Source organism: Tupaia chinensis, unplaced genomic scaffold (assembly GCF_000334495.1).
Source record: "Tupaia chinensis unplaced genomic scaffold, TupChi_1.0 Scaffold000429_1, whole genome shotgun sequence".
NCBI lineage: Eukaryota > Metazoa > Chordata > Mammalia > Scandentia > Tupaiidae > Tupaia > Tupaia belangeri.
In genome coordinates, this window is record NW_006159934.1 from 710,397 (window position 1) to 720,493 (window position 10,097).

Below are 10,097 nucleotides of genomic sequence, written 5' to 3' on the forward strand. Positions count from 1 at the left end.
CCATCTGGCCAACTCACTTGTGTACTCAGAAAGCCTATTACAGGGCTACCTGGGCCGGGATGACAGGTAAGGGGCACCTGGGAAAGGAGTTTCCCATGTTGGAGTGCCTACCATCTGGGGCAAGCCCCTGGCCTTCTCTGGGCCTCAGTTTACTCATCTGAGCCAAGGCAATAAGAGATCCCTGTCGGGACCAGCAGTTAGTGTAATGGCTATGTCACTGGACTCTCATGTAGTTGATCACGGTTCAAGTCCCGGACTTGGTAGCTTAAACTCACGCTGGGCGTGTGTGCGTGAGTGCCCAAGATCCTTAGAGGAGAATGGAGGAGAAGGGATTGTGGTGTGTGGCCCTCTCCCCTGGGGGGTGATTTCTTCCTTTCTATCTGTCTCTGTCTTTCTGGGGAGCGCACACGCCCTATAGCAAAAACCTCTCAAAAAAAAAAAAAAAATCCCAGTCTTGTGGGCCAGCCAGTGGCATGGTGGTTAAAGCAACTGGATCCACATGGGCCCACTTTAAAGTTTGAGTCTTGGGCCCCTAGCTTGGTGACACACTGGGTGCCTGCGCATGCGTGCTTAAAACATCTAGAGACTGGAGAAGAAGGGATTGCGGTGTGGCCTACCTCCTGGGGGAGCTTTCTTACTTTTCTCTTTCTCTGGTTAGCACATGCACCTTATGACAAAACAAAACAAAAAAGAGAGCCCTGCCTTGCTTATTGACTGAGGCTGTGATGAGGTCATTCTGGAAAGCACTTACTGGTGATGGCACAAGAGTCGTTATCTCTGCATCTCTGTTGTTCTTCAGCCCACGGGCCTTGCCTGTAGTTCCCTAGAGCCTTGTAAGGAAAGTCCCTGGGGGTGTGGCCCAGGCAGAAACTGTCCCTGTTTGTGTTGTTGTTTGCCTACGGAGGGGGAGAGAGCGGGAAACCAGAGAATGCCTCTTCCTTCCATTATCAAATGTTTCTTGAGCACCTACTGTGTGTCAGATCTGGTGTTGGGTTCTGAGATTGAATAAGGCATTGCTTCTGTCCTTCAGGTGCCCCCACCTGGTGGGGGAGACAGATGTTTTTCTAGTTAACCACAACCAAGGCCTCAACTTCCCCATCGGTCATATGGGTGGATTGCGCCCGATGGTCCCAGTCAGCCCAGTCCCAGGGCTCATTAGGTGGTCCGTGGTCTCCAATGCCTCCCACATGTGAATGCTCACAGAGAGCTTCGACCCCAGTCAGGACACCTGGGTGACTCTCTCTAGGAAGCTCAAAGACTATGCATCTGTCTGGATCGCATGTGGACACACAGTCACTCTAGGGCACCAGGTACACTGCCGGAAGGTTGTGGGGACGCAAGGGTGCATTGGAGTCCGGCTGCTGAGTAGCCCCCCAGCACAGTGAGGAGGAGAGACACAAAATGACCATGTAGAAGGTGAAGGGCTCCTTGATGCAGCTGAGATGAGCCCTAGCCTCATCGCCACCACAACTCCTTCCTCTAGGTCCCTTCGGTCCCTCCCCTGTACCACGTCTGTCCAGACCCTGGGTTCTTTACCCTGCCTCTACCTCCCTCCTGTTTGCAGATACGCCTATTAGAAGGTGCATAGACCCCTCTCAGATTGGTATCCAATGCCCTGGCTTACCTTGGGCCTGGGGGACCAGTCCAGGGCTAGCTGACACCTGAGATGGAGATTTCTGACCTTTTCACTCCGGCCCTGCCCCCACAGCCCCATCTCTGGTCAAACTGGATTCCTCCCGGTTCCCAGAACAAGCTGCATTTCCCCCTCCCTACCTTGAGCCTCCTTATTCCTTCTCCCAAGAATGTCGCCTTCACTCAGGCCAGCTGCCTTGCACAACTCCTGGGGACCTGCTCCCTCAGAGAGCTGCATTTCCCGCCTTGGCCCTTGCTGTTCTCCTTACCCTGACATCCTTCACCCAGTCCCTCTGCCTTGCACAGTTTCCCAGGGACCCCTGCATGGTGGCTCTGCAGCATAATCTGAGAATACAGCACTCCCTGGAGTTGTGCCACGCAGCACCCCTTTCCTGTCAAGCCCACCCAGCACCCACCCCTACTCCTGCCCGGTTCTCCCTTCCCTTTGAAGTCTCCTGGGACTTTGCACCCATGCTGCCTTTGTTAGATAGAGCCGAGCTGTGTGTCTTCCCAGAGTAAACACCATTTCCAGCATCCGGCCCAGGGCCTGGTCATGTATCATGGTCACTGCCCCCACCCAGTTCAGGCTCAGCAGGCTCGCCTGGCCGGCGGGAACGGAGTCTACCAGCCTAAGCATCCATGAGAGGGGACAGGCTTCTGTGTCTCTTTGGCTAAAAGCACATCACTCCCAAGAGCCCCCCCTCCCAGGCTGGGCAGGGAAACCAGGTGAAAGTGCTGGGAGAGAGTGCGTTATGGACCTGGAGTCCCTTCCTCCCAGCTCCTCATCCCCCCACACTCCACCTCATCTGGCCAATACCCAGATTGCTGGGGAGGCCAGAGGCGTGGATCATGATGACAGTAATGGCAATGATGAACGTGATAAGGACAAGGTGGGGGTTTTCCTTGGCAGTCCCAGAACTTCATCCTCAGATACTCTTCCTGAGAATTCCCACCCTGTCCTCCCACCCAAGCCTGAAATGCGAAGGCACTGAATGTGGGGACCCTCGTCTGTAGGCTCTGAACTCGGCTGGACCTGGCTGCTCCCCACCCCTGCTCTGTGAGCATCCAGGTGAGCTTGGGCTGTGACTCAGTGTCTGTCTCAGGTCTGACCTCAGCATGGGCCAGGGGACAAGGGGAAAGGGCAGTTTCCTCTGAGACTGGGTAGTGACTCAGGGGCCCAGGGCTGGGGCCTTAAAGTGCCTTTGTTGGCTACAGCTCAGGAATCCAGAGAAACTGGTCAGTGGGAGGCCCCAGTCACCGAAACCCCTCCCTCTGTCCCGCCCCTCTGCCCAGGCCATATAACTACTCAACTCGGAGCCTGAGAGCGCACGGTGGCAGTTGTTGGCAAGAAGGAACTGGTCTGGTCACACTTACTAGGCTTGTGCAACTGACTCTCCAGAGAGACACTCGGTGACCACCCGGCTTCGAATCCCGACTCACATCGAAAGGCTTCTCCCAGTGTACAACTTGAAGCCCATCCTCAGTGCTTGGAATCCAACAGCGCCCAGAGCAGGATCCGTTGGCCTTCCAGGTTTTCGACTCCAGCGGTCACCCAACAATGGCCTCCATGGGGCTGCAGGTGATGGGCATCGCCCTGGCGGTGCTGGGCTGGCTGGGGGCCATTCTGAGCTGCTCGCTGCCCATGTGGCGCGTGACGGCCTTCATCGGCAGCAACATCGTCACGTCGCAGACCATCTGGGAGGGCCTGTGGATGAACTGCGTGGTGCAGAGCACCGGCCAGATGCAGTGCAAGATGTACGACTCCCTGCTGGCGCTGCCGCAGGACCTGCAGGCCGCCCGCGCCCTCATCGTCGTCTGCATCATCGTGGCCGCGGTGGGCGTGCTGCTGTCCGTGGTGGGAGGCAAGTGCACCAACTGCGTGGAGGACGAGACCGCCAAGGCAAAGATCATGATCGGGGCAGGCGCGGTTTTCCTGCTGGCCGGGCTGCTGGTGATGGTGCCTGTGTCCTGGACGGCGCACAACGTCATCCGCGACTTCTACAACCCGCTGGTGGCCTCGGGGCAGAAGAGGGAGATGGGCGCTGCGCTCTACGTGGGCTGGGCTGCCTCTGGCCTGCTGCTGCTCGGCGGGGCTCTCCTCTGCTGCAACTGCCCCCCTCGCACCGACAAGCCCTACTCTGCCAAGTACTCTGCTGCCCGCTCGGCTCCCGCCAGCAACTACGTGTAAGGTGCCGCTGCTCGGCTCGTCTCGCCTCTTCGGCTTTGTTTTCTCCGCGCCGGGCTCAGTGCCGCCTGACTCCAGAGGGGCCCTGGCACGCGCTGCGGGCTGTTGGCTGCTGGGGGCTGGGTAAGCAGGAGCTAAGCTAAGCTAAGTGGCTAGCTGGCAGCCCTCGGCCCCCTCCAGCCCTCTCGGACACCTGCTTGCAGCCCGTTCTCACCAGCAAGGATGGATGTCGCGACTGCAGCGCCACCCTCCTCCGAATGCCCCTTAGACAGGGAGATGGCAGAAGCAACTGGGTGGCAAGGGAGTGGGGAGCTGGCTCCTGCTGGCCAGGACAGCTCAGCCCTGACTTTGAGCTCTGCCTCTGAGTGGGTGCCTTGGTCGTGCTGGGGTTGGACACTGTCCCCTTGTGAATCTTCTCCACTCCTTCTGACACCTCCCCGCGACTCCAGCTCTTCTCACTTCTGTCTCCCTGCACCCAGCACTGTTGGTCCTGGGCAGATCCTGATGTAATGGCAGGTGAGTAGGTGGGTCAGCGAGGGCCCCTTGGGCTGTGCTTTGCCCATGGCCATAATGCTGGGACCTTGCTCACCCACCTGCCCTGCCATGGTGCTGCTCAGAGTGGATAGACGGGTTTGGAGGGGAGGAGTGAAGGTGGTACAAACTGGTTTGGGTAGTGGAGGGGGAGGGGGCCAGTGAGGCAGGCCAGGCTGCTCCCACCCCTTCCTGTCCCCACCCAGGTTCTGCCTTGGTAAAAGGACCCCAGGCCCCTTGAGACTGGCCCCCTTTGACTTCTCTGCTCCTGCGATGGACAATAGCCAGCCTGGGGTGGGTGAGCTGGAACAGCCTCAGCCCAGGAAGCCCTGGGGCTTTCCCTGCCTTCTACATGGCTTTTATTTTGTAATTTAAGCTCAGCACTGTAATTATTATTATTTTCTACAATAAACAGGACTTGTGTACAGGAAAGCTCTGTGCTGTCTGATTTGGGCTGTGGAGGTGGGCAGGGTGGGGCTGGAGGCCTGGGCAGGGTCTCTGCCCCTCACTCATTTCAAGAGATTGTGAATCTGTCTTCAGGGAACTGCGAACAATCAGAACTGGCCCTAACTTTTGGAATTACTTTGTTCGAGCTTTTCCTTTGTTGGAAAGTAAACCCCATACACAGGAAACCGTGTATGCCCAGAACTCTGATGAAGTTGGGGAGCTTGGGAGGGAGGACAAAGGGGCCCTTCCCGCTCCCCACCCCAGCACTCCCCATCCCGGCTTCGTCCAGGCAGCTAGGCTGGCTGGCTCATCTTTCCTGGGTCACCCTGCAGGTCCTGCCTCCTGGCCTTTGCTTAGGCTGTCCCTGCCCTCAGCCTGGTATGTCCCTTTTTCCTTTCTCCACCCTGGTGAATCCTGCTTGTCCTGAAGGCCCAGGTCTGGGAAGCCTTTTCATGACTTCAGGATGGAGGACTCATCCGCCCTGTCCACATCTCCAAGATGTTGGCTGTCAAAGCCCTTTCATCTGCCTCAGCTCAGGCAGCCTCCAAGCTCCACCCAGAGCTCAGCATTCAGATTTTTTTTTTTTTTGGAGAGGTTTTTGCTATAGGGCACATACGCTTGCCAGAAAGAGAGACAGAGAGAGATAGAAAGCGAGAAATAATCTCCCAGGGGGATGGCCACGCCACAATCCCTTCTTCTTCATTCTCCTCTCAGGATCTTGGGCACACACGCACATGTGCCCGGCGTGAGTTTAAGCCACTGGGTCTGGGACTTGAACCACGGTTGACTACATGGGAGTTCAGCGACATAGCCATTACGCTAACTGCTGGTCCCAGCATTTGGATTTTTTAAAAATTTTTAAATTTTTTTTTTTAGAGAGATCTTTGCTATAGGGTACGGGCACTTGCCAGAGAGACAGAAAGCAAGAAATCACACCCCCCCCTTGTGGGCATGTAGGCACATGTGCGCAGCATGAGTTTTAAGTCGCTGTGTCTGGGACTCAAACTGTGGTTGACTATGTGGGAATCCAGCGACGTAACCATTACACATCCGCTAGAAGATTTTATGTATTTTTTTTTTTTTTAAGTTTTTGCTATAGGGCATGTGCCTTTTTCATAGAGAGAGAGAGAGAGAGGGAAGTAAGAAATCATCCCCCCAGGGGTGCAGCCATACTGCCATCCCTTCTCCTCTGGTTCAGATTTTGGGCATGTGTGCACCTGGCGTGATTTTCAAGCCACTGGGTTTTTTCATAGAGAGAGAGAGAGAGAGGGAAGTAAGAAATCATCCCCCCAGGGGTGCAGCCATACTGCCATCCCTTCTCCTCTGGTTCAGATTTTGGGCATGTGTGCACCTGGCGTGATTTTCAAGCCACTGGGTCCTGGACTTGAACTGCATCGCCAGCCATGTGTGATCCAGCTCCTTAACCTCCAAGCTATCTGCTGGCCCTCAGATCTCTTTAAAGATGAAGAAACCCATTCCCGGATGTGTGAAGCTGGCCCAGGCCCAGGCCCAGACCTACAGCTCAGGACTTGGGCTCTGATTCTGGGGGCTGTCCAGGATACAGCCTGGGGACTTGCTCTTGGAGTTGGACCCCCGCTCTGCCCCTCTCATGCAGTGTGAGCACATTCTGATGTGACCCAGCCTCGGACTCCTTGTCTGTGAGAGAGAGGGCCCAGGACCCTGGAGGAGAGACAAAGTCACAGCTGTGACCATAACATGCCTGGCTCGGTGATACCCAGGTGGGGCCCCTCTCTGTCACTTCTTGCTTCTTGGATACTCAGGGATGGACATCGCCCTTTCGCAGAGTAAGAGGACTGCAGAGCCTCGAGTTCTCCCTCTGGGAGCTTGTTTAATAGAGCGTTCCTGAGGACAGGGCTGGTGCAGTAGTCTGTCCCATTTTACAGACGAGATAGAGGAGGCCCAGAGGACAGGCCAACCTAAGGCCACACGGATGGTCAGAGGCCCGCTGGGGGCTAGGCACAAGACCTCAGTCCATCCACCCGAGCTGCCTCCTGCTTTCGGTACAGGTAGACAATCCCGGAGATGAAGCCCTCCTTAGCAGAGGTGCCTGTCACCTCGAGCTCGGACGTGGCCAGCTCCCAGCGATCCACAGGCCAGGCCACCAGGCGTTCCCACACCCCAGCCTGCTCCAGCCTGTCCAGGGTGGCCTCCAGGTCCTCCTTGAATCGAAGGTTGGATGAGTTGGTCCTGGTGGTCAGACACACCAGCCCCCCTGGGGAGAGGAGGGAAGAGGCGGTAAGCTGGGTAAGGGTGGGAGCCACGTTCCAGGCCAGCCCTTCCTGCTCATGACTCCGGGGCTGCACATTTTCCCAGCTCTGACCTCAGGCCAGCCTCCTGCCAGCTCCGCGGCTTTGGTGCTCACTGTCCTCTACACCCTCTGCTTTCTCAGCTTGGTGGCCTCTTGCCCCTTCAAGGCTCAAGTGTCCTTTACACTGGAAATTCTTGACTTTACCTCCTGGGTCAAGGGGCTCCCTCCTCACTGCCCACTCTCTGCTGGAGGGAATGGCTGTGTCTGGGGGCACACCTTGGGCAAGGCCCCTCACCGCCACGTGCCTCAGTGCCCAGCTGGCAGAGTGGGCATGATTATCTGTCTCACAGGAAGGCCGGTGTGTGTAAGATGCCCAGCAGCCAGTAAGTGCCCGCTGAGTGGATGAATGACTTTGTCCTCTGGGTCCAGGCACCTACAGTGTACTGTGTGGTGTCGGATGCATTCAGAGAGGAGGGGAAGACCAATGGATGCTATTTGGGAGGGCTTCCTGTATGAGGAGAAGCAAGGTGCTGCTGGTGGAGAGGAAAGGCTTTGAAGCGGGAGCGCCTGTCCCACGTGGGTAAGCAGACAGGACTCGGCCAGAAGAGCACAGGCGAGGGGAGGAGGTCCCTTCGCGTGATGGGAATTTCCTGTCCTCCAGAGCCCCACCTCCACCTCTCCCACTGACCCCACCGTGTCCCTGTGTCTGTCAGCCTCTAGAAAGCTGAAACCTGCCCAGACCTGCCAAGGCTTAGCCACTGCCCTGCTGTGCCCAGTGGCAGCAGGGATGAGGAGGAGGAGAGGAGGGGAGGCATTTTCTCCTCTCCAACTTCCTGGTCTTGTCCCGTGGCCAGCCAGCGCTCCTGGCTCCTGCCGCTCACACTGTCACCCTCCTTCTGACCCTTCACTTGGCGTAGGCAGTGCTCACGTGGCCCCTCCAGCCCTCGGGAATGCCTCCTCTGAGTTCTCAGAGCACTGAGCACTCACAGCCTGGGGAGCCACCTCTGGCCTGGCCTTGCTCTCTGAGAGGACTGGCGACCAGCGCCCAGAAGACGGGGTCTCCACCTTCTGCCCAGGGCTGAGGCAAGTGTGCGCGGCAGGAGCACAGGAAGCAGCGATGCAGGCCCAGTGCGAGTTTACATCTCACCTGGGCAGCTACATGTCGCAGGTGAGGAAATAGCCCAGGGAAGAGAAAGAGACCCACCTAACACCATGAGGGACTGAACTGAGGCCCCGCTAACGTGCCAGGCCTGCAGCACAGGCCTTTGAGACATTTCACCCAATGTTCACTGCGGCCCTAAGGGGAAGGGACCACAGGGACTATGCCACTCTGCTTATAGGCTAGTGGACACAGGCCGGGCGGGAAGATGGGGCTGTTCCCAGAGCCTTGGGTAAGAGGTGGCTGGCTCCCTGTCCACTCCGCCTGGATCTGTGGATGGTAGCTGAGGCTTGAACCTGGCCTGGGAGCTAGTGACTGAGATGCTAGTCTGGGCTGTGACCCTGGGTAGGACCCCTCTCCTTGGCTCACCTGAGGGGTTCTGAGGCCTGTGTCTGGGGAGTGCAAAGGGGGTGTGGGGGGAGTTGGCTATTCCTCACCTGGCTTGGTGACTCGAAGGAGCTCAGGTATTGCACTGCAGGGCACCTGGCCGTCACTCAGGGCACCCACCATCAGCACTGCGTCGAAGGTCCCTGTGCGGTGTGGGGAGGTGGTGTCTATGGTATGGTCTCAGACCACCCTAGAGGACAGCGCTCTTGGCTGGGGGGGACGGCTGAGGCGTGCTGCTTGTGTCCGCGGACTCCATAATGGACCGAGGCCCGATCACAGGGTGAAGCACTTGGTGACTGGAGCAAAATGAGGGGCTGGGAGTTCAGTTTGGGAGGGTGATCAGAGAGCTGGGCAGGAGAAGGGGGGGGTCCATGAAGGTGGGCCTTGGGGTGTTGAGGTAGAAGAGAAGTACCTTCTGGGCTGGGCAGAGGCTGCTGGCCCAAGGTGCAGAGGCTGAGGTTCTGGTAGATGCCACGGGCCCGGGCCTGCTCCAGCATCGCTGGGCTCCCATCCACCCCGTACAGCTGGAGGAAGCCCCGAGCCTGCAGCTGGGGTGGGGATGCGGGGGATTCAGTCATGGTTCCCACATGCCACTTCCTTGGGGGGGCACTGGGCCCTGCAGTGACGTGGCCTGTGTGTTTGGGACCAGTGAGTCTGAGTGGGTGTGAAGAATTCTGGGGCCAGGAATGGTAGGAATCTGAGAAAGTAGGGGGCTGAGCAGAGGGCAGAGGATCTGAGGGAGGCCTCACCTCAGCAGCCACCAGACCAGTACCGCAGGCCACGTCCAGGATTAGGGCAGCACGGGGAAGGCCTGGAAGGGCCTGGGTGAGACAGTCCACTGCGAGGCGGGGGGCACGGTACTTCAGGGCAGCCACATCCTGGGGAGAGAGTTGAGCCTGGCACCACCCAGAGCCCCGGGGTTTGGGGGCCTCATGGGCAGGAGTCTGCCAGGCTAGGCTGAGCACCTTCTGGGGAATGGGCTGTGCTGGGGCCACAGCAAGAGCAGACGTAGGCAGGAGGTGCTTTCTACTACCAAAGGGCCAGGACTGGAAGCGGAGGCGCAGCTGCTGGGTGTGGGGGGGTGGGGGATCCAGCCGCTCAGGGACCTTCCCTGCTGGCCCAGGCAGCTCTTTGACCACAGTGATCCTTCAGTGGCACCTCCTCCAGGCAGCCTGTGTCTGGGCTGCATTGCCAGGGTGGGGAGGCCTTGGCCTCATAGGGGCTGGCAATCTGGGGGCCTGAGGGGGGCCTGGTTTGTGAAGGCGCTAGATTGGCGGGTCCTCAGGCAGATCATTCTTACAGATGCCTGCTTCCACCTCCAAGCAAGGGTAAGAATTCCTTTTTTCTTTTTTAAACAATTATTTAATTTTATTAATTATTATAATTTTTAAAAATTTGTTACAGGGCATGAGAGAGAGAGACAAAGTGAGAAAGCAAGCTGCTAGGTCACCAGGTCAGGGACTTGACCAGTGGCTGGGCCTGTGGGG

The 10,097-nt window shown here is 57.7% G+C and overlaps 3 protein-coding genes across 5 annotated transcripts in view; 2 read left to right on the forward strand and 1 right to left on the reverse strand.

Moving 5' to 3' along the window:
- Positions 1-2,930: 2,930 nt before the first annotated feature.
- Positions 2,931-4,780, forward strand: CLDN4 (claudin 4). Its single transcript, XM_014590316.2, has one exon. The coding sequence runs from the start codon at positions 3,191-3,193 to the stop codon at positions 3,818-3,820; it is 630 nt and encodes a 209-aa protein (XP_014445802.1). The 5' UTR covers positions 2,931-3,190; the 3' UTR covers positions 3,821-4,780.
- A 1,839-nt stretch (positions 4,781-6,619) lies between these two features.
- Positions 6,620-10,097, reverse strand: part of METTL27 (methyltransferase like 27) — a 6,560-nt gene continuing 3,082 nt past the window's right edge. For all 3 annotated transcript variants that reach the window (XM_006154982.3, XM_014590326.2, XM_006154981.3), the window contains 4 exons: positions 9,360-9,488; positions 9,023-9,158; positions 8,661-8,753; positions 6,620-7,028 (listed from right to left, as the gene is read on the reverse strand). In XM_006154982.3, coding sequence (XP_006155044.1) covers positions 6,769-7,028; positions 8,661-8,753; positions 9,023-9,158; positions 9,360-9,488 — 618 coding nt within the window. In that variant the 3' untranslated portion in view covers positions 6,620-6,768. The remainder of the gene's footprint in view (positions 7,029-8,660; positions 8,754-9,022; positions 9,159-9,359; positions 9,489-10,097) is intronic.
- TMEM270 (transmembrane protein 270) overlaps positions 7,914-10,097 on the forward strand; it is a 26,778-nt gene continuing 24,594 nt past the window's right edge. Inside the window, exon 1 of the mRNA XM_006154979.3 lies at positions 7,914-8,232. Coding sequence (XP_006155041.1) covers positions 8,182-8,232 — 51 coding nt within the window. The 5' untranslated portion in view covers positions 7,914-8,181. The remainder of the gene's footprint in view (positions 8,233-10,097) is intronic.

What these genes read in the sequence shown, in the direction of transcription:
- CLDN4 (XM_014590316.2), top strand. Translation starts at nt 3,191, where the DNA reads ATGGCCTCCATGGGGCTGCAGGTGATGGGCATCGCCCTGGCGGTGCTG.